The 24242-nt window shown below is 41.5% G+C and overlaps 2 protein-coding genes across 2 annotated transcripts in view; both read left to right on the top strand.

Annotated features, from left to right (window-relative positions):
* Positions 1 to 17197, top strand: part of LOC125017680 (cytoplasmic protein NCK2-like) — a 35298-nt gene extending 18101 nt beyond the window's left edge. The window contains exons 2-4 of the mRNA XM_047601101.1: positions 4685 to 4926; positions 13328 to 14106; positions 15236 to 17197. Of these exons, the coding sequence (XP_047457057.1) occupies positions 4701 to 4926; positions 13328 to 14106; positions 15236 to 15430 (1200 nt within the window). The 5' untranslated portion in view covers positions 4685 to 4700 and the 3' untranslated portion in view covers positions 15431 to 17197. The remainder of the gene's footprint in view (positions 1 to 4684; positions 4927 to 13327; positions 14107 to 15235) is intronic.
* A 4902-nt stretch (positions 17198 to 22099) lies between these two features.
* On the top strand, positions 22100 to 23405 carry otos2 (otospiralin 2). The gene is made up of 2 exons (XM_047601316.1): positions 22100 to 22878; positions 23004 to 23405. The coding sequence occupies exons 1-2, from the start codon at positions 22695 to 22697 to the stop codon at positions 23222 to 23224; spliced, it is 405 nt and encodes a 134-aa protein (XP_047457272.1). The 5' UTR covers positions 22100 to 22694; the 3' UTR covers positions 23225 to 23405.
* Positions 23406 to 24242: the final 837 nt, after the last annotated feature.

Raw genomic sequence — 24242 nt, 5'->3', positions numbered from 1 at the left:
AGTAAACCAAAATACATCATGAGCATGAGGACAAGAACACCAAGTAATATACTAAACTAGACTTAGACTTAGGGAAATGGGAAATCATATATTCCCAAAGATCTTCACTTACTGGAACGCCATCATTTATTTTCCATTAGATTTGGATTCTGCCGTTCTCTGCTCAGAGTTGGAAGCAAGGTTTAATAAAGAATCTTCCGCTGTCTTCAGATGTGCAGTCATGTGGTGAAGTGATATCCTGTGTGGTCTGAGAGCAACTTATTCTCAGACCTATTTTGAGCTGACGGTGAGAAACACTCTTGGTGTTGTGTTTGTGTGGAGTGGTTTCCATTCAGGGCTTTTTTTTTTTTTTTTTACTTGTATTATTCTGATGGCGTGCATGCGTTTGATGCCCATGTATGATCACAACAACTGCATCAGTCACAGAGAGGAAGATGAGCTCATGTCGTATGCCACAACCTCAGCTTAAGGTTTGTTTTTCTTGGTGTGAAAGTTCTTGGTGGTGTAAAACATTGTCTGTTTTGAATTGACGAGAAAATACAAAAGCATTGTTGTTAAGGCTCCCCGCGTGTAAAAAAAAATGCATCTAATTCCGCTTTGGCCGTGTTCAGTTGCTCGAGACGCCGTGAAGAGGATCATTCCGACTCCTCAAACCACAGAGCCTCATCCGGAGTGGTTGAAACACTGAGTCCTGACTTCTTCATGTTTCAATCTGTTCAGTCCTTTTCCAAGAGCTTCCGGCACTGATTGCCTGTTGGGAGCAAAGCAGCTCTCCTTCCTGTGAGAAGCAGCTACTGCAAACAGCGTGGAGTGGAAGGGGGGAGGTGGAAACTCTTCTCCCATTGGCTGAATTTTGTCTGTCTTTGACCTGAATGCCAAACACAGAAAGCTCCGGCAGAGGTTTTTTTTTTTTTTTTTTTTTTTATTCTTTAAACGTCCCCTCTCTTTTTTTTATAATCCTCTTTTACTTTCTCTCTTTGTGCGCTGCTGAAAGAGCCTCTGAATGTTCCCCCCTCAATGAAGGGAGTTGTGAAGTGCTGGTGAAGCCCAGCTCAGCAGTCTGCCGCTCATCTTTCCTCTTTTAACTGTCTTAGGGTACGAATGGGAGGTCAAGCTTTTCTCTTTTTGGACCCTCTCTCTCACGCACACGCAAATCAGTGTTTTCTTTTTGTGTCTTTTTGTGTGCGTTCTCACCGGAACATGTTTTTGTTCACACTTGTGTGTTTGTTAACCATATCAAGGAAATGATTAAATGACAAGTCCGTTAAACTTGTTTCTCTTTGGCGGATCCAGTCCCCCCCACCCCTCCCCAGATGGTTTTAAATAACGGTTTTGGATTGAGTTTTGCATTAACTGCCTCTAACGGATTTCATTGTCAAGACTCATGTAGGTTTCAAAATTGAGCAACGATACAGCTGCCGTTCTGACATACATGACTGCACACAGAGGAGGATGGGCATGATTTAGAGTGGCATTGCATCACTCCACATAATAACCAAGACGTAGAATTGGTATCATGGATGGGGGGAGCCAAAGAAGCATGTTATTCTCCTACTTAACATGGGGTCGCTTGTTAAAGGGAAACATGGCATGGGAGAGGGATTGTGGCTTAGGGTTAGGGTTAGGTTTAGGGTTAGGGGTAAGGTTTGGGTTAGCAGATGTAATATTTTGCGATGTCTGTCTTTAGACTTCGGTTGTAGACTTTATTTGTCCCAGAACCTAGATGTGTTTCCACATGACTGTACATTCAACACAACAGAAACTTGTACAAGTTTCTGTTGTGTTGAATGTACACTTGTACAAGTTTTTGTTGTGTGACAAGAAAGTGCTTAGATCAACATTGACTTATGACATTAGATATCAGAAATGCGGGACATGGAAGACAGAGGGGATTTAAAATTCTTGGCGCGTGCTCTTGATGCCTTTGTGCACAAAGTGGAGTACATGTTAGTTTTATATGTGACCTCAACTCTTCTTACTCCAATGAGAAAATGTTAAATATATATTTTAGCAGTTCCTTGTTTAATTAATGTATGATACAAAAAAAAACAGACTGTGGCTTTTATCCACTGTGGATGTCGGTGTTACAGCTGCAGTGAGCTGCTCTTAGCTGATCTATTGGCCTGGCAGATTTACCCCATTTTAATTAACTCTGTTCGGTAATATTACATCAAGTGTTGTCTCTTTTTCACCACGTTTCTAGTGTATGGCTGCAGTCCCAGCTTAACATCCTTCCTGGATATGTCTTCATGGCTTCAGCTCTTTATTTAAGTCCTTTTGAACAGGAAGCAGAACAGAACTACCAATATATTTTACTTTGACTTGGCCCAGACCAGACCAGACCAGTGAACTACACTACAGGTGACTGCATGAGTGCAACAACTTGGTTTGTAGAGGAGAATAGTGGAGTAGGTAAAGAACCCCGAACAAAAGCCACATTTTATCCCATTGAGAACTTTGTTTCATTCTGATATCTCCAGTGTAAAAAGCCTATTCTCCATTGGGCTACATCAGATCGGCTCATTCATCTGCACAAACTGGGAGAATAAATGTAATAAAATAAAAGAGAAGAGGTAGTCTGGTCTAATCCTGCAGACTGAGCCTGAGGCACGTTGAGGCCGCAACCCGCTCAAATACCTGCTGTCTCTGGAAGAGTTGACGTCACCATCCGTCAGCTTGTCATAAATCTGCTCCTCCACTTTTATTTCCTGCAAAGACTCACAGCTGTTCCTCTCTCTCTCTTTTTTTTTCTCTCCCCGTCTCTTCATAAATGTCAAACTGACTATTTTGTCGTCTTCCCTCTGATCTCTTTGTGGTCGCAGTTAAAGTTGTCACATCCCGGAACGTTGAGTAATTTAACTCATGATGAACTGCACAAACTCTCCCTGCCTTGCACAACTCCCCTCCTCCCCGGCTGTCCCCGTCCCAGCCTGTGAAGAAATCCAGTTTGACGGCTTTAATGACGGCAAGCAGAGGCACATTCACGAAGGCATTGCTGCTGCTGTACCGCAGCGTTGAGCTTCTGCTGCTTGTCGCAGACACCGAAAGCAGCTCTTAGACGCCGTGACATACAGCCCTGCTTTTGGTTTTGTGACCGTAACTGTAAGAATGCATTGAGGAGCGGCCTCGCTGTCTCGGTAGTCGTGGCCTAATTGAGGCAGGATTGAATCTCCCCGGTTGAAATAGCAGCCGGTGCTCCAATTTTGCGTTATAATAAAACGGAGCCCACACAGAAGATATCAGTCGTTCCACTAGTAATGAAATCTTTTCATACGGCCTAAGTTTGTGCAGCTACATTTCTCATGAGTCATTTCTCTTTTGTGTTTGTGTTTTATGTGTGCTCTGCCTTTTCATTAAAGAACAAGATGTAGATGACTGGACGATGAAGGATGTGGGTACATATATATATGTGTGTGTATATATATATGTGTGAGAATAATCCCGCCCACGTACGTCTTCAAGTGCAAAATTAGTATTATTTTTTTTTCCGCTCCATCGTGATTCAGCAGGGGATTTCACCAGAAACGGTAGTTTTCTATGAATGACATCTGTTCTATAATTGAGCAGCTCTTTAAAAAGCATTTGTTGTCACTGTTGTATTTATCACTTAGCTAAACAACTGCTGCCACAGTGCTTCAATCCAACATATATCCCTTTATCTTTAATCTGTGCCCTCTTTACTTTCTGTATTGTAGTGATTTTGCAAGCTGCCTCTAACCTCTGCGCTAAATATAAACCGGACTGTTCAGATGCTTCTCATACCGTGAGGCGGCTTTTATCGCAAAGACGGGTTTTCATAGAAGAGGAGTAAACGCCACTTTATCTCTTCATGCGTATTCTCAAAAGACAGCTTCCCATTTGGGTGTCGCGTGAACAGCGAGTCCCTCGGCAGAGTGTGGTCAAGCATGGCCTCACCTAGAACCCGGTGAAATAGAGCGTCTAATTGCTCGCGGTTCGTCTAAATCACGAATCGGCGAGGTGCGCATGCAAGAAGGAGTGCATTAGGAGTGATTACTTTAATTCATTTTTGTGGTTTTCAACTGAACCAGCCTTATCAGGGTTTTCAGATCTCATGTCTACCGGATTTCTTATTGTGACTTAGTCATGTTTTTCTAATTGCTCGTCATCTTGCGGTTGAGGAGTTTGAGACGACTTCACAGTTTCTGCGTAGAAATGATGCGTTTCTGTGCTGGTTTAGACACAAATACCGTGAGAATCCAGCTCATATCTGGCTCGGTTATGTAATTTGTGATTGACTGGAAACCTGGTCGGGGTGTATGCACAGTGTGAGCTGGTATAAGCGGTTTAAAAAAAAAAAAAAAAAAAAATCGTGTGCAGGGATTTATTTGGATTATTTTGTAATGACTTCTCACTTGTCGTAGCTGTGCTGATCATTACCCACTTAGAAATAATATGTGTGCGCTCGATTTATATCGGTGTCTTGTAATAAGTAGATTTTACATATTTTCTAATAATTTATCATTTAATTAATATTATTTTCCTTAAAGCACCCATGATCCATCTATACCCCCCCTAGTGGCTATTTGAAGATGTGGTTAAGTCTGAAAATGAACCAAACCCTCTTTATCCTTTATAATGCTGAACTTAATGTTTATCATTTTGTGGCTCTTGGGAAGGAGCGCTTCTCCTCGGCTAACTCCATGTCCCTTCTTCTTCTCCACAGGGGGACTCCATGAAAGATGACAGAGGAGGTGATTGTTGTAGCCAAGTGGGACTACATGGCCCAGCAGGACCAGGAACTTGACATCCGTAAAAATGAGCGTCTCTACCTCCTGGACGACTCGAAGACCTGGTGGCGCGTCCGCAACAACGCCAACCAGACGGGGTATGTGCCATCGAATTACGTGGAGCGCAAGAACAGCCTGAAGAAAGGTTCGCTGGTGAAGAACATCAAAGACACGCTCGGTAAGGACAATCTTTTTCTTTGAAGTCGGAGGTCACATGCGTGTACAGGTTGACGCTGATTATTTTTCAGGAAAAGTAGGAAAATCTCTTTTTTAATATGCCCCGGTTTTGGAGATTAAATGTGGTTTTCAGCAGTGGTCAGTGTGTGCGCTTGCGTGTCTGAGTTCTCTAAAAAGTAAAATGATTTCCCTCATGCTGTCTCTTCCCTGGCTGGGAGCTGTCATGGTGCACTCCTGGGATTCTCTTGAGTTGCCTCTTGCTCTCAGCTGTCAGCGCACTGTCTCTCAATCCCCAGTCATGTCTTGAATATATTAAACTCAACATTGCTGTGAACGTATGAGACGGATTGTGGTGCATATACTCACATCACTGTTTGCTTTTCTGATAATTGGTGGGATGTTTTTAAGAAAATATAGGGGGGGTTTAGTTCCTATAATTAACTTTAGAAGTAACAAGGAAGATGATAACATTTCATATATATATACACTGAGCAGCCACAACATTATACCATCTTGACAATTCATTTTTCTGCTTTTGGGAAACTTTTGTACCTGGCATTTCTGTGAATGACATTTACCACCCACACCAGGCACCTCCACCCCATAGCAACGATACTCCAGCCTGACACACACACAAAAACAGTTCAACAGAGACCCCTCCCTCAACCCATAGGGCCCAAAGACCCCCCACCAATAATAGTGTGTTGTCAGACACCACAGGACACCCTCAGCCGGCCCACGTCCATTTTCTGATGAGTCACAACTGTTCTTGAGGCACAAGGGAGACCTACACAATATTAGGAGGGTGGTCATAATGTTACGCCTGATCGGTGAATGCAATCACTCTTCTTCACTTATCTTGCACATAATCAGCTACAGAGTTTAATTTAGTTCATGATTTCTTTCATATGCGCACAAATGCCTTTAATCAAGGTCTTTAATTTTGCTATTTACGTACAACTAGTCTGTTCATTAAAGCTTTTTCTTTTGTCATAATCGTCTGGTAAAACAAGGCCAACAAGTAATTTCAGACACAGAACAATTAAAATAAAAATAAATGAAAAAAATATATAAGATTTTTATATTATAATAATGCAACATGTGTGACTTTTTGTACTTTCAGTGTGTCTTGAACAATGATTATAACTTGTCTGCAAGTTTGGAAAAAGAATTAAGAAAAAAAAATATCACTAATATTAAATATTACAACCAGACTTTTAATGCATGTGATAGAATGTTTTTTTTTTTTGTAAATTGCAATGAGTGTTCTTTAATTTTTATGGACCAAAGATGTATCAGTTAATCAAAAGAATAATCAACTATTTGTCGCTTTATAACGTGACATTATTAGACATTACCTAAATTTACAGTGACAGTAACAATCTACCTTTAATCAGAATTATAACCCAGTCAAATTAAAGATGCCTTGCGTTACCAACTCGACTAGAATAGACTGAGGCTGAAAAGAATGTTCAATAGAATTGAAAAGGCAAGGCTTGTGTAAACCTTTTGATAAATCTGTTCACATGGTTTCCTCACATTGGATAAACACTTGCTGACCCGAGGTAGCAAATCAACAAGGGAGAAGTGTTAGAAAACATGGATCCATCTCGGTTATACACGCTCACCTTATTATGTTAAATTAATAAAACAAAATTCAGTAAATTTCAAAAATAGTTGTTCTGTTCTGTAACTGAAGCCATTGTTATAGTGGAGTTTACACATCACCTTGTGTATAAGAGCTTCCCTTATGTCTAGGGACGGGTACTGATGCTCGGTACCATAACGGCACAAACAGTAGTACCCAAACCGAAAAGCAACGCAGATTTCGTAGCTTCATTTCAGTGTCACTGAATTTTTAATGACTTGTGCTGTGTCTACCTACTGCTGTGCTGACGCTACACGTGACGTCATGTCAGTTTTTCACCTGCATGGACGCGTCTGGTGGAAATCTGTGGTAAGGCAGAACAGTGAGTAGTTTGGCTGTACTTGCTGTACTGGGAAACCTGCCACACGTGCTTGAAGGAGATATTGTGCAGGGGAGGTAACGCCACGAATTTGATTAAATGTCTGACTATGCAAAGCATTTTTTAAACGCTGAAAAATACACCGTCTTTGACCGCCTGCAAGACCCAACACCAATGTTTTTATCACGATAATTATGACAGTTTGTTGTGAATTTAATTTTTACTTTTTATTTCTTAGTTGTATTTCAACTTGCACATCACAAAATGCCTTAAAAAATGAAAAGACACCATTTTTGGACGAAGTTTTTGTATTTTCCATTCTATAAGCACTGATTTGGGCACCTTTTCAAAAGAAGAATCGGTTTGGCACTGGTATCGGATTAACAACACTCATCCCTACTTATGTCAGTCAGCTGTGGCTCTAACAGCTTCCCAGCGCTGTTGTCTTGAGTGACAGTATTTGGAAATGTTTTTATAATCATTTTGATTGGTGCAGCTGTTAAAGTCCTGGCGCTTCCTGTCATGTCTCTTGGTATTCATTAAATTGAAGTCATTTATTATGACTCCTATCACGGTGATGAAGACAAATCATCTCACAGCAACAGCGTTGCAATATGCGACCTGTTTTTATTGTTATTATTTGGAGGTAGATACAGGAAATTGTTGTATTATAATGAAGCTTCCGAATCATCCACTGAGACGCATGTTCAAATCCCATAGATTTGACCTTCCTCGACAAATGAGACATAACCGGTTATGGATTTGTGTTGGTTCACACCTCAAGTCTGCAAAGTAAGACTTTAAAAAAATAAATAAATAAATAAATAAAAAGATATGCCTGCTCTTCTGTCTTTTAGCAGGAAAGGAGCTGCAGGCATGGCTGCACTGAAATTCATCTGTTTTGACAGTTTTCGAATAAAATATATATTTCTTTGTCTAAGGGATGTGGAGGTAGCGAACGAGAGAGAGACGGGAGGGAAAAAAATAGAAACATCTGGTGGAAATGAATCAAGAAGTGCCATTGTGGTAAAAATAGCAACCCCAGTGAGTCCCTGAAAATCATATTTAGGGTTGAGAGGAGAGAATAGAGAGTAGAGGTGGAGGGGAGGCTGGTTTAATGCTCTGTGGGACGTCAGCCCTCGGGGGAAACTCTGCAGCTTTATGTGGGCCACCGTGGCACAGCCTGCCACTGTCGCCCTCAGCAGGGTTCCCACTGCGCTTCAATACTGTTCCCATCGTCTCCTGTCTCTGTGGCGCTCTGCTTTCCTGTCAACAGTGGTTTGATTAGTGGGGAAATCAGCTGCCTAATGGTTGCACAGGAGTGATGGATTACCTCTCTGCCATCTGACTAAGTTCCATATCGACTACGGCATTATGGCCTAGTTCCATTTCAGTCTAAGTAACGTTATTCCAGCCAGCAGCTCTTTAGTGTTAAAAGCCTGAGAAAATCCGATAGGCAGGAACACATTTCTGATGAGGTGATGAGCAATAGGTGAGGTCAGGAGCTAATGGAACGCACTCACACACTTGAATGGAGAATCTGATTGGCTGAGAGCTTAATTACTTTTACCCCCCTATGGTCTTTTTTCTATGGTGTTTTTTTTTTTTTTTTTATCTCTTCAGTGGGAGTTTGGAGTGTGAGGGTGGTCTGTAATTACCATTATCTCCAGCTTTTCCTCTTCATTTGCTTTAGTGCGGTTCCCTCTGCATCCATCTACACAGAATTTAACTATAAAAGGCTGCATGCTGCTTTGTGCCCCAGTTTCCTCTCTCAAGAAATAAAAACAGTGATGGGTGAGACAATTCGACAAACTGGGCCAGTGCTCGCCGGTACCGCGTCCTGTACGGTCTGGCTCGGGTTTTCATTTTTACACCTCTGCTGCGACCGGCGTGTGAGTGGGTGAATATGAGGAGGTGTAAAGCATTTCGTCCTGTCCTCCGGTCAAGAAGCAGTGCATACACCTGCAGCCCATTTTACTCTGTTCTTTTATAATAGACATAGTTATTGTCAGTGAGACCGAAATAGCCTCATTTCCATCTCATTCTCCGTCTCAAATGGAAGTACAAAATGTGCAGCCGTGTAAGGCTCAATATGTGGTCCGCAATAGTTTACTCAGAAAGCTCCTGATAAGAGCTTAGATTTCTGCTAGAGATTCCAAAAGGCGTCTGAAAGGATAGATGGATAATTCAGGCTTAACATTATGACCATCTTCCTAATACTGTGTAATATGGGTCTCCCTTTGTGCCTCCGGAACAGTTGCGACTCATCAGAGAATGGACATGGGCCTTCTGAGGGTGTTGTTAGTGGGTTCTTTTGGGTCCTATAGGTTGAGGGGAGGGGCCTCTGTGGATCATCCCACAGATACTTAATCAGTTTGGGATATAGTGAATTTGGAGGCCAGGTCCTGTGTTGTTTTTCACGTTTTTTTGTGTGTCTGTCAGTGAGTTTACATGAACAGCGTAACTGAGCTGTGCTCGAAATTCGACTTTCTGAATCCTTGTCCCAGTTTACATGTAACGGAGTAAATCAAATAACTGACGGGATCATGTCGTCCTCCTCTACACTAGGGGGCGATATGTGTCTTTTCAGTGGGTTAATTCGGCCCCCTTTCCAGTTAAACTATTATTTCCTTTAATAAATAACTAAAGTAAAAGTAAGTAAAACAACAAAAAAAAGTTTTTTAATCTCGTACTTAATGTTCGCGCTACTTATGGTTCTTCTTCCAGCTCTGTTTAGCTTCTTCTTCTGCAACCGGCGTTTCTTTAGTGTTTTTGTTCCGGGGTCATAAACCAGTGGAGCGGTGTTGGCGCACATGTTTTGCCCAGTTAAAGTGAAAGTAAAGAGAAAATCAATTTCCAACCGCATTATCTGGGTGTCTTAATCGGATTAGGAGAACTCTGATTTTAGTCGTGTTTACATGCACTTAAGTTGTCCAGTTAGAGTCAGATTAAGGCAATTTTTTTTTCACGTGCTTGTAAACGTACTGTGTGTCAAGAGGATGACTGCTACAATCAAGAAGTGTCATTGCTATGTGGTGTCTGGTCTGGTCTAAGTGGTTGGTACATGTCGTAACATTGAATTGTCACAAGATTGTCAATGTTACTATCTTTTCCTATAGTTCTTCTTTCTATGGTCATAATGTTGTGGCTGATCGGTGTATTATACCTTCTTAGGGCGGTTTAGTTCAGCTCAACAGAAGAGCTAATGTGCTAAAATGTAAAACTATAAAGAATGAAACAGGGACTCTGATAGTAACACTGTATATCAATGAACAGATCAGCACTGCTAGGGTTATTTAGAAGAGCTCACAGCTCACCTGTGATTCAGTGAAAGAGCTCTTAAACCACTTTCCTCGCTGACACAGGGCTAATAGTCCAATGCAGGGCCAGGTTGTTCCTTTTTGTTACTACACACACTTATTTGTGTCTGGTGGGCGGCGCGCCGTTGTGTGTGCGCTCCACGGAGCAACTTTCTCGCCGCTCTCCACCTTAAAGCGTTAGAGTGAAGCAATATGCTGCAACACGCAGACACCGAGGCCGCTTTCATCAAACCTCTTCCCTCTGAGTTTAAGTCCTCTGGGCTTAAAGAAAACCGAGTCTCCTCTCACAAGATGAAGAGGTAGGTGAGGGTTTGGAGTGAATGTGTGGGAGGAGAGAATCCAGCCAACCAGCAGGTCAGTGCCTTGAAGTGGAAATGAGTGAAGAAGAAAGGTGTGTGTGTAGTTGTGTGTGTGCGTGCATCCAAGTGCTTTTGCTTAGCTCCAGGGAGGGTGTCTCTGCCTTCCACCCCACGGCAGCAACAGTCTATTTTATTTTTCCTGTGGGACCTCCTGAAGTAGACCCAAGAGTCAACCTTTTGTTTTTGGCTTGATGCAGAATACTCTCTCACACACACACACACATGCATATACACAACCATCATATCCATATACATGATTTGTTGTTATTCCCGTCACATCCCTCCGTCTCTGCGTTGTTGTCAGCTGTGGCCTGTGATGTGTTCGGTCTACTGTGAGTGTGAGAAACAGCTGCCAAGGGACCCCCTCGTCTTTCTTTCTTCGCTCCCCCCCTCTCTCTGCCAACAACGCTTTCATGTGAACCCGGCAATTTTCCAAACAATGTAAATGTTCTGTTCAGCGGTGACATTTCTGTGGCATTTCGGCTGCGGCACCAGGCGGGTGATTAGTTGTCAAGAAAACCCACATCAGTCATTAGCGGCGCACGCGAGCATATGCTGACACCGGCCTCAGCTGTCAAGTAAACGGTCTGAGCGCCGGCAGCCGCGCGGCGGATCATTATTTTAACACCACGTCACTGGCTGCGCTCAGCTGAGACACTTTAGAAACTTCGGGTCCCGCTCGAGTGTGTAAACCCGTTTAAAGACCCCGTCCTTTGAAAGTACACGAATGCAAAAAGTCAGAGACAGGTTAGACAGGAGCTAACTTTGATCCTGGATGGGCCTGTCATTATCAAGCCCATGGTGCCTGCTCCACTTTTCGTTCCCTGTCTGCACCGTCTATTTCCAGCCTTTTTGATTTGTGTAGATGTGTGTGTGTGTGGCGTGTGGAGGATGTCGACAGAATACCAAGTAAGTAATGAGCTTTCATTTCATTCGGTGTGAGGGGATGAGTACCTCTGTATTAATTCTATTATCAGCAATATCAATCTGTCCTTCACCACAGATGATATATCCTGTATCATCAGTTTCTAAAGTAGTTTTTTCTTTTTTTTTGTTTCTGAGGGCCCAAGAGTACAACTTGCAGCCTCAATTAGTTTCCTGCTGACCTTAACTGCCTCCTCTCCCGTAGGAGCTCAGGCCATTTCTTGCTTTCTACAACCTACTTCCAGTCATCTCAGCCTCTCACCACCACTCTAATACCAGCGCTCATTAGTGTTGAGATTATTGTTTCAAAGTTTAAAGCTGCTATAATCAATATTTCTTGCGCCAACAATTGATGTGCGTAGGAGTGGATCATCTCTGGTGTGTGTCACGGGAGTATTGAAGTTATTGTTAATGTGGAATTAACATGTCAGACCAACTCCATGAACTGGTATCAGTGGTTTGGAGACACCTGTAGTTATTGCAGTTAAATATTACAGTTCATAAAATCCTGAGGGCAGCAAAGCAAGTTATTGTTGTTTTAATCAAAAATTCTTATTATAAATTCATCAGCAACCGGGTTACACATTTTATTCTGCACACGGAGTCTGAACGCTGTAGAGTGACGGTGTGTTTGTTGCCCGTCACATGCAGCTCTTCTTGTAACAGCTCACTGTTGCTTCATGTTTCATTACTCCTTCCGATCCTGTGCCAAAAATCACATTTGTGGTGAGCGATAAAGGAAAAATCATATTGCATTTTCTGGAACTACTTCATAATAAATGCCTTGTTTTCCGCATGTAAAAAGCTTTTAATGTTGTCTTGCATTAGCAGCGATCTCTGAACCCATCGCCTCTGGTCAGATTAATATTTAGCTTTCTGCTTTGACGTCTAGGTTACATTAGCAGTAACTTATTACCGCATTTGCTCCCATAAGTCACCACAGAAATAAGGTGAAATGATGACAACATGAATAGTGCAACGCTTTATTATTATCTGATCATAGGCCCTATTGTGCTATCCATGGACTCTGACTTAAATGAAGGTCGTAATGATTGTAAATAGCGATGTAAGGATGCATCAGGAGACAGTTAAATATCGATATAAATGTGTGACGTTTCCAATCAGTCGAGATGAAAAATGAATCGCGATGCACTTTTTAAACAGCAGAGGGCGTCTTCTAGTTATGAGTTCACTTGATTGACATAGTCACTACGATGTCACTGCGTGTTCAACATCATAGGTCACTGTCAGGTATTCAGACTGGAAAAGATCTGCTGATCTTCCTTAAAAAAACAAAATAAAAACATGTAAATTCCAAACTACTAACAAATGCAGCCATAGTTTGTTTATTTGAAGAGATTGTAATATTTTTTGACATAGGATCTGTTTTAAAGACCCTTTTTTTTGTTCGGATGAAATATAATTTCAGTTGCACTTTTAAGAAGACAATATATATATATATATGTTGTGTTGTGCAGTTTACCTCAAGAAATAAAAAAGGGATTATCTTTAAAATATAATTTGTAGTTTTTATATATCTAAATATGTTTTTTTTTAAAAGCATTCATTAAATAGTATTTGAAGTTACACCCTACCTCAGAAATGTCTTTTTTTTCCGAGAAATAATAAAAGAAATCTTTTGTCTGCAAGCTCATTCTGTTAAAATAAAAAACAGAATCGTATCGTTAATCTAGTATCGGAAATCGTATCGAATCGTGAGTTTTGTGTATCGTTACACCCTAGCTGTCGTTTAAACAAGAAAATTAGTGTTAAAAAAAAATTCTGAATGTCAACCTGTGTCACCATTCACTTTTTTCTCTTCATACATGCAGGTTTGGGAAAAACTAAGAGGAAGGCAAGCGCCCGCGATGCCTCCCCGACGCCGAGCTCAGACACAGAGTATCCTTCCAACGGCAGCGGGGGTGGAGGGATGGGAGGCGGAGGAGGAGCCGCGGAGCGAATCTACGACCTCAACATCCCCGCCGTGGTTAAGTTTGCCTACACAGCGGAGAGAGATGACGAGCTGACCCTGCTCAAGGGCTCCAGAGTGATGGTGATGGAGAAGTGCAGCGACGGCTGGTGGCGGGGCAGCCAGGCGGGGCGGGTGGGCTGGTTCCCCTCCAATTACGTCCAGGAGGAGGTCATAGGGGCGGATGACAGAGGGGAGGGGGATTCCTCTCGGGGCTACGGAGGTTCTCAAGGAACTTTGTTGGCCAACGGGCGCGCGGGAGGCCGCGGCGGAGTCCTTCACCTGGTTCAGACACTCTACCCCTTCAGCTCTGTGACAGACGAGGAGCTAAACTTTGAGAAGGGGGAGGTCATGGAGGTGGTGGAGAAGCCGGAGAACGACCCGGAGTGGTGGAGGTGTAAGAACTCGCGCGGCATGGTGGGCCTGGTGCCTAAAAACTATGTGATGGTGCTGGACGAGCAGCCCGGCCTGCCCCTCTCCACGTCGAGCTCCCCCCAGAACCGCTCCGTGGCAGCGGCGCGCACAGGGAGGTTCGCCGGGAGGGACTGGTACTACGGCAACATCACCAGACACCAGGCCGAGTGCATACTCAACGAGAGAGGGGAGGAGGGCGACTTCCTCATACGAGACAGCGAGTCATCGGTGAGTCAGTGGGATGAAGTCAGCGTTGCATTATGGATGTATAAATATATTGAATTCTGATAGAAAGATGTCTGGAGTTTGGAAATAAAGTCCAAAAATAACACATCAGTCGCTGCATTGGATCTAGAATTAGATGTTTGAATGTGTTAAAGAGGCGACTTAGAGGAATTAAGTGGAAAATGTGACACGTTTGTCAATCAATTCACACCCTCTTATCACGGAGCAGAGAAGGAGGAACAGTTTTTGTTCACAGATATGTTGAGAACAGATGTAGACGGAGGTGAGGATTTAACCTGCATCTGCTACAGTCATCACTGTCACTCGTATGGGCAATTTTCATTATGAGTTAATCTGTCCAGGACTAATCCATATGTTGTTTTGCCTTCATTGCCGTCATTTCATATATCTGAAAAGTAATCGTTTCAGGTCCAGTTCCTAAATGTTTTCAGTGATGTAATTCTGCCAACGCTTATACTTTTAGGATTTTTGCTTTATGTGAAAGATGTGAAATCTCCAGTAGCAATTAACATGAAAGAAACAACAAACCCAACAGAGAAGGGACTAGATTATGCTGCTGTAAGCACAGAAATGTAATGCTTTAGATCATCTGGAAAACACTCTACTTCTAACCACTGTGAGATGAATATTGGAACAATGGTTCCCCCTAAAAAAGAAATGGCATGTTGGTAAAAAACAATATTCCATGGATATGATGTTTCTTTCAGTTAAGTTAAGTTACCTGGGGAGAAATTGTAAAATATCCAATATGCCATACTATGGAGTCGACCCAAGTTGCATGTTGGACCAGGGTTAACTTCCAACTCGCTGGTACACACCATAAACTCAGAGAGAGATTTTCGTCTCAGATCTTTTAGTGTTGAACTCTGCACATGCGTCATTCTGCACAGAACCTGGTTTTGCACCAACATCCAAAACCAGGATCAAAAACCACCACACACAGAGGAGGATGTGTCACATTAAACCAAAATTCCACATGTTGCAGTTTAATGTAATGTAATAAACTCAAGTCTCTAAAGCTGATAATATGCTGCCCCCTGCTGGAGTATTGTATACAGTTTTCTGCCACATTTCTAAATATCCCTTTTTTTGTTTGTTTGTTTTTTTTCAGCCAAGTGACTTCTCTGTGTCTCTGAAGGCGGTGGGCAAGAACAAGCACTTTAAAGTGCAGCTGGCAGACGGAGTGTACTGTATTGGCCAGCGCAGGTTTAACTCCATGGACGAACTAGTGGAGCATTACAAGAAAGCCCCCATCTTCACCAGCGAGCACGGGGAGAAGCTGTACCTGGTGAAAGCGCTACTGTGACTTCACACATCCTCACGCCTACACTGGATCTCATACACAAACACCCGAAATACTAACGCCACTCCCCGACTGTCTTAACTCAAGCCTTAGCTGTGGACCCTCTCGCTGTGGCGCCCGCACCACATCCGGAAGTTTCATTTGTCTCCCTCCGGTGGCGAAACAGGTGAAACTTTTTTTTCTAGCGCTTCAATCGAGCAGTTTACCCCAGGATGCGTGGATGCTCTAACGTGCAGCGGTATCTGCTGCTAACAGAACGCCTGAGGCCTTGTTGGGGGTTAAGCTCTCCTTCTGATGTCATACATAATGTCCATTTACTAGCACGCACATTGTAAGTTACACCGTTGCTCTTAATCCACACGGGAGAACAGATATTTAACAGTTCAAAGAGGACTCAGACCTCTACGGGACCTAACTCTGGTGTTGTCTTGTCAACATGCTGACCATTGTTTTATTTTGTCCGTTTATTTTTTAAAGGAAATGCTCAGTTAACTTTTTTTTTTTGTTTTAGTTTTTAAGATAATTTAAATTCCTCTCTGGAGGTTTGAAGGTTTGCTTCTTTTTTTTTTTTCCTTTCAGTGACTTCACAAAGTGACCAGAATCACTCTCTTGCCTTTTTCTCCTTGTTTTCCACCGCTACCATACATATATTTTCTCACTCTTTAGTTTCCATCTCCACAGACCTAGCCATGATCAGCGATGTTGTGTAAGAAAATAATAATAATAATAAAAATCTGGACACTTCACTCCCTGTAATATTTGTAAAAGGCAGTTCTGGGGAGCATTAATGCAATAGGTGAGACCTCTGATTTCCTGTAGAGTTTGAATGTTTATCCGTGTAACCAAATGTGCCACCCTGTACCATTACTACTGGCTCCAGGTCCGCACTGCACTCACTATACTTGGCATTCATTCATTGCTCAATGCTTTATATTGTGTTACACTGAACATGTTACTGCTCCGTTCTCCAGTTTGTGTCTGTTGCTACGCGAGATACTGACTGACTGACTGAAGAAGAAGAAGAAGAATAAACTTCTTTTTGGTAACACTTTTGAGTAACTACATTTGATCGAAAAGTGACAGAACTGGGGTCATTTAAAAAGAAATACCTTTAAATCACTTTCTCAATTCTTCTATAGGTTAGCACATAATTATGAAACAGGCCAGAACCTGGTATTTGCTAGCAGCTCTAACAGATCCGTGGCCATTTAGCTTGCAGATATGAGGGGGGAGTCTGTAATTCACTCCCTGGCCTTTACAAAAAGACAGTGTGTTAATCTGCCTTAACACAATTGTTAGCGATTATTAGCATGTCCGGCTAACTTGCTATTAGCTGCAGCCAACTAGTCGTAGTGAAATCGATGATAATTTGTTATCTAAAATAAATACATTTTGAGTTGTCACACACTCTTTACAACAACAAGGTACATCTATGGGTCATCCTTCACTGTTGAACCAAATACATTCGTCACCTGGTTAAATACTAACGGAGAATCTAGTCCTACCAAACGTTTTCCTGTCTCTTTTTCATTTGCTATGTGCATTTGTTTACCAATGGAAGTGTTGATCATGGGGTCCTCAGCTTTTATATGATATATCTGAATGTTATTGAGCATTGTTATTTAATTCTTGTCTCCACTGTATGTATATAGTCCAAATAAGAAGAGGTGCATATATGAATCATTAAGATCCAACTATGGTACTGTATCACCGACAACGTGATGAGAATTGAGATACTTTTGTTCAATAAAAATTTTTGAAGAATACTAATCTTTGTGTGTCGAGATGCATGACTGGTTACTACACTGTTAGTTAGTTTATACCATGGCATATAAATATTCTTTTCTTGGCTGTGTTTAGGATTCACATTTTTACAGTTTAACCAGACACCAGCTGAGCTTTCTCTGCCACCACAGAGCTACACCACAACGAACACAACCCATATTCTGAGGAGTTTACATCAATAAAAGAACAAAAAAAAAAAAAAAAACGGGTTGGATTTGTGGGTTCATATTTTCAGTTGAACCAGACTGCATTTGTTTTTCTTATTTAAATGTACGTATCAGTTGGGCCTTAGCTAAAGCTGGTGAAACGAGGGTTATTTGTGTAACCACCGATAATAACAGCTTCTCAGAACAATCAAAATGAAAGCGTAACGGTTCTTTTTGATGACATCTTTACGGTCATACGCTTGCTAAGTAGAGAACCTGAATAATATTAGTCACTATGAAGCTGGTAGCCTGGGGCACAGCTGCAGGTCAACGTCATCTCTCAAGCACTTCCAGCCCGGCTGCTGCAAAAATAGAATGAAAATCATCTATTTCTCTATGCACTGGGGAGGTTTGACAAATATGAAACCTTCATAGTTTAAATATTAATAATAGAGTAAAACCAAACCACCGTTGTTGGTGGAAGTGTCCTATCGACAATACCACTAGTGGCCACCGGGAGGCAAGACTGCAACATTAGTCTGTGTTGAGCTGAAAGCTGAAGAAGTTGTAAAACACTTAATTTGCACAACACAATGTCCTGCCCAGTGACAAAGAAGGCCTAATTTATAAGTTAATTGAGTTCTAAGATATTTTACATTGGTATTTTTACTGTTTACAAGAATATCATAAATAAATTAGTTCATTAAAGTCTGATTACAACAACTTAACGTGATCTGATGAAGCTAAAATGTGCATACATGTAAATATATTTCTAAAGTAATTAGAGGTTATTTAATGTACTTTTGCATGTGCATGTATATTTCCAGGTGGGAATGAGCCGACTGATTGTTGTACAAGCTGAGACAACCATCAAAACTTCCCTCGGGGCGTTCAAGTCCTCTCTGGCCCACAGTTCTCCTCCACATGCCCTGTTAGTCAGCTGGTGTAACCTGAGTCTGGATAATGTCCAAGGTCACTTGAGAGGAGTTTTTTAATGGCCACGAGCCATTAACCAGTTATCTCTCTACATGAGATATTAAGCTACGCTTCAAGATACCTTGTAAATTGTGCTGAGGGTTGCTAAGATGAAGAAATTCAAGTACCCCAAATTATTTTACAAAGCTTTGTCTGACAAGAACAGTCATGCAGGACAGCAGCTGTTATGATGATTAAAAAAGTACTCAACCATGTAAGAGTGAACTATGTTACAGCTTGTAAAAGGATCACCGACACGTGGGGTGCTGTACCATTAAATGTCCACATGATGGGAGTATTGAGCTTCCTGCATCGTCTCCCGACTCCACGTTTGAACCTGCAAAAAGACAAAGAATAAAAAGGCATTTGCTGTTTTGACGGGACACGCGGTTTATATGAATGGGTGGTCTGTTTGGTTTGTGCGGAAAAGCAGATACTTAAAAAACAAATACGAACTCAGCATGATTCAAGCAAAATGAATGAATCAAACTTGAAGTTTTCAGTCAATATTAGTTCTTTTAAGGACTGCATTTCAATCAGACGCCTCCTCTTCAGACTCAAGGATAAACAGCAGGACGCATGGATTGTGATCTGAAGTAGGAGAAATTCGCTTTACGTCGTTACATTCTACAGATTCATTGTCGTACTGTATCATTTCTGATGCAGACAGAAAAATAAATACAATCAGTGACAATAAACCCAATCAGCGCACTCCGTCAGAGCATAGAAAACTGAGATATTTTGCAGATTTGTAGACAAAACCACAGAGCCGTGGACAAGTCTTTAGTTTACCTCAATAGGAAAATGTGTCAAAAACCTAGGGCCTAAGACGTTTCTACCTCCTGGCTAAACACTTGCAACAAAACGAGAAGCCGCACAGAACAGAAAATGTTGTACTTAAGTGTGGATCAGTGAATGCTGTGCAGAGGAGCAAGAAAAAGAAAAAAAGTTGTTTGGGAAGAATGCAGGGAGACAACTCAGAAAAAAACAGACTTCTATACTTTTCAAAGCCGAGATGTGCTTTGAAGGTAGGAGAAAATGAGGAAGCGATCCACGCACCACCTCCCACTAACAACGAGCAGGAGATGACTCAAATGAGCAAGGAGGGCAAGAAAAAGAATTTGTTGCATTAATCTCTGGTACTACTCCGACCAGTTGCATTTAAATAAACCCTTCCGTCTGCAGAAAAAACAAACAAACAAACCAGCTCTTATGGAATCAATTTTTTAGAGGAGAGAAATGAATTGCATCAACAATGAGGCTACAACACGAGAATAGTAAACTTCAGCCAAGAGCTGAAAAGACAATCAATAGCACTTACAGTACTTCTTTCTCTTTTTATTTTTTAAATGGCAAATTCTAGTTCAAGTCTTGGCCATAAAAATAGCCAACTCTTGATCTGCACTGGTCAGCCACAACATTATGACCTCTGATATGTGAAGTAAATAGCACTGACCAACTTGTGACAATACAATGTTGTACTGGGAATATCACTCTCAGTCCAAACTGTTTTTGTGTGTGTGACTGTGCGATTGTGAGTGTCATTGCTATAGGGTGGGGGTGCCTGGTCTGGTCTATGTGGGTGTCTGACATCCACAGGAATGCCAGGTCCAAAGGGTTCCCAGAAGGACATTACCTGAAGTCCCTTTGAAAAACTCAGACCTTAGCACACTTGTTTGCACAGAGCATCCTGTGAACATGGCTGAACTAATGCACATTCCTTCTGAACACTGTGCTGGTCTGACAAAAAAAGGTTCCGTCAGTCAATCGTAAGAATAGTTAATATATTTTTCCAAAAGCTCTTTGAAAGTTTAGTGATATTGTACCCTACAATTGTATTATTCTAGTGTAAGGTTAAAAAATCTGTTGTTTCTTGTTGTCGTTTAACAGAGCAAAATGAGCAAGACAGTATTCAAAAACATTTCAAGTTCAAGTTGTTGCAAGGAGTCTTCAAAAAGCCAGTGACTGCCTATATAAACAGGGTAGCGCCTACACCACAGAGATGCTAGAAAACTGTCAGAAACATCAATGGAGGCCAGCTTTGACTCTAAAATACTGCATTCAAGCAGGAGAAAGACATAAACCAGACACTATTTTTTTTCCTTTTATGTCAGTGTTTCTAAAGGTCCAGAAGGACCTTCACTCACAAATGAAAGTACAATACCTCCTTTACCCAGTCCTCATTTCCTCCGACGGAGCGTCTTCTCCTCCTAATGGAGAAAGTACATCCTATTGAAATGATGATGAGTAAGTGAATGGGAACAAGAGTGGCACAAGGAACCTTAAGATTACCTGTTGCTGCAAAGCGACTCGCGTGTAAGCTGCTACGCTGAGGCATGTCAGACACACAAAAGACTGACAGATTGCATTAACGTATGTGGGCATTACAGCATGAATCTAAGCACTCATAGATACAGCAAACATGGTCCCTGAGCAGCGACATACAGACAGTATAATGGTTCCTCCATCTTCGTCTCCCCATCACCTATCTTCAAACTCCTCTCTACCAATTCCGGTCCTTGTTGCTGTCAACTGTTAAAAGCTCAACGCATTCTTATCTGCATCTTATCGTGACGGAAAGGCTTTTATCTTGTCTTCTCGGACACAGCTGGAAATTTGCCACGTTTTCTTTTTTTCTTTCTTAAGGTGAAACGGCTCCTCAATAAGACCGAAGACATCCGTTAAATTTATCCTTCAAACCTCACCAAAGGCATCCTCTTTTATTCAGACATTCTGTATCCTCTGTACCCCTGTGCATAAATCATCAAGTTAAATTTCGGTCAACAAAACATAAAATAAAAACTGTTTAGATAGTCAGTTTTTGAAATTTGAGCTTGGGAACCTGGGAAGAAAATGTCTCTTTCTATGCAGATGACAATGCTCCTTTCACTGCACCCAAACAGTCCCAGAATGGCTTCACACCTTCTTTTCAAAGATGTTTTTATTTCAGAATGTGGTTAAACTACAAAATTATTGCAAACTATTGTAAAAAAAAAAAAAAAACAAAACAAAACAAAAAGCTCTACAGCTTGTGAAAAAAGTCAAGACGGTTTTTTATATAGTAAAAATGGCTTGTTTATTACTTTATTATAGCTTTTCTTTGACTACAAGAATGCCTTGTAATGCTTCATCTCAGGGTTTACACTGTTTGATTTCAGTAGCTTTATCTGAGATTTATGACAAATAGTGGTGATCCTACCTGATCTAGTGTATAGCTAATCACTGAAGAATATTTTATATAATTTTATAATGACTGATGACCTCTTCTGCATTTATTTGTAACCCAGTATTATAGTGTTCGTCCATTAGAATCTTGAATAAGTGGTCTTCAGTGTAACTGAGACTTTAGTGGTTGAATAAAGATTAATTAAAAGAAAAGTATATTTGTTAAATCAAATAAATACACTGCTAGCCCTGCTATGATTTATTGAGCTGATAAAAACAAGAAAGAATATGTTTTTTCGAGATGTTTTTAAATGCATAAGGCTCCAGCGGGTTCTGTCTGTATGTTTTGAGGGACAATGTTTGTTATGGTCTTCTGATGGGATTTATTGACAATAAGACCATGACCTCGACTGATCCTTGAAAGGTCATCAGCATTTAAAGTTAATGACGTTTTTTTCTTTGTTTTTTTTTTTTTGAACAAGCAACAGCAGAGACATGCGGTGTTAATAAAGTCAGAACTACCTGCGATCATACCGCCGTCCTCAGAATGACACATATGTCCAGGGGGGCCAAAAAAAAAAAAAAAAAAAACAACTCTCACACCCTCTGGCTGCATGTTGGTACAGCCCGTCTGGACACCTAGGCGTGAAAAGTGTCTCGTACGTGCTTCTTTTCATGCGCTTTCATCCATTCACTCTTTCCCTTTGCTTTTTCAGCCATTTTCACCCCTTGAAAAAAATAAAAAAATAAATCTGCAAATCTCACACTCAGCTACTGATGGTTTCAACAATAGGTTTATATCAACTACAGTGAAATGAGCATCATTATTCAAGGGAAAGGGCTGCAGCTGGCTCTACCAGCAGCTCTAAATCTCAAAATCATCTGTTTAAAAAAAATAGTAGTTTAACAATGTATTTTTGCACATTTTATGGTAGAAACCCTGATGCATTATTCCTCGGTGAAAAGCAAACAGACTTCGGGGGTATTGACTGAGGCTTCCTGACGTGATTTGGAGACAGGAGGGTGAAAAGAGGCAAAATGTGAAAAACAAACATGTGCCACTTCTCCACATTTTCTGAGATGCGGTCATCAACCTGAGACCAGTCTGAGGGAGAGGGACAAAGGAAGAGAACCAGAGGCACAATCTGCTGCTGATCAGGTAAGACAAGATACAAGGTGATCTGAAATGTTTTAAGATGTCATTTACATTTCTTCTTGCTGTTATTATAATGTTCTGCACATTTCTCTTACAGAGATTGTTGAAAATAATTACTTCTCCACGTCAAGCCTTTTGCGTTCTGTCTCTCGGCTGCAGCATGCACGCTGTGTCAGTGTCAGTGCTGCTCTGCTCTCTTCTGCTGAGCTTCCTGCCTCCTACAGGTATGTCAGCGGCTCATTTACGAATCTATGCACCAATTACCATAACTTTGTGATTCACTTGAATTTCTTAACAACGGACGAGCTGTGAAATAATGTTTCCGTCCTCTTGCGTCCATCTGGGGCAGAGGGGAGCGAGGCAGCCGGCGGCAAGGAGGAGAGGCAGAAGCGAAGCTTACCCTACTGGGGCATGTGGTCGTCAGACTTTTACGGATGGTTGGAGGAGTTACGTGCCCAGGCAGCGGATAGCGGGATACAGGACCTGGCTCGCACCTTTTGGGCTCACTTCCCCATCAGCAACGGGCTGGGCTACGATAGTCCTGAGTCTGACCCCCAGCTTGAGGAGTGAGGCAAAGGTGATGCAGGATGGAGATTTTAAAGGCTTAGCGCAAACAGAAGTCATCTTCAGTGTATGTTAATGTTCTCAATACTAGTTGGGGGAAAGCCTTTCCCTTTGTATGTATAAACATTTATATAAAACATTTCTGTTTCAACTCCCCTGACCTTATTAAAACCCAACATGGTGCACCTTATAAGGATATATTTTATGTTTTACAAGCATATACCGTTAAAGAATTATTTATGCCTTTTCTTTGTCAGTATTATCCGGTAACTCAGTTCCTAAACTGCATTCAAATTTGATATAGATTTAAGAGTGATGCATAAAAACTGCTGTCAACATCAAAAGATTTGCAACTAATATAATATCACATTACAATGTGTGGTTACACTCACAAAGCAATGTGTTTTTAAAACATTTGAATTGTGACAGACAAATAGGGGCTGAACTACTTACATGTATCAGAAGTAGGTTAAAACCACCATGGCCAGCTACCGAGGTAAGACGTTGGTTACGCAATGATGCACTAGACTAAGAAAGTAATAATATCACAACAGTAAGAGAGATATATGTGAGAACTTCTATCATTGAGGGCCTATGAGGCCTCAAACAGAAAAAAATATAAAAATCATTCTATAAAACATAGGTCTTCAACAGGGGGTCCGCGACCCCTAGGGGGTCCATGGAGGAACTGCAGGGGAGTCGGTTTAGACATTTTTTATACATATTTTTTCTTTGAATACACATTAACAAGAATCCACCGTATTTCAGTAAAGGGATAAACGGAGGCAGGACACGTTATCTCTCAGTCAGTGATACAGGAGCTGTCTCAAAAACGCAGATAGCCACACTAGACCTGTCAATCTAAACCTCCTGTACCACAGTAGGCCCCGCCCCTATTTCTGCTGAGCCAGTCATGAGGCTGCATATTACACACTGATTCTGTCAGGTTCTCCACAATTGGTCGAGAGCCTATACAGTCCACAGGTGAAATATTAGCAGAAGAGAAGCTAACAGTGCAGCTCAC

This window comes from Mugil cephalus, chromosome 12 (assembly GCF_022458985.1).
Source record: "Mugil cephalus isolate CIBA_MC_2020 chromosome 12, CIBA_Mcephalus_1.1, whole genome shotgun sequence".
NCBI classification, from domain to species: domain Eukaryota; kingdom Metazoa; phylum Chordata; class Actinopteri; order Mugiliformes; family Mugilidae; genus Mugil; species Mugil cephalus.
The sequence above is the reverse complement of the archived record's forward strand: the minus strand, read 5'-3'. Positions and strand labels throughout refer to the sequence as shown.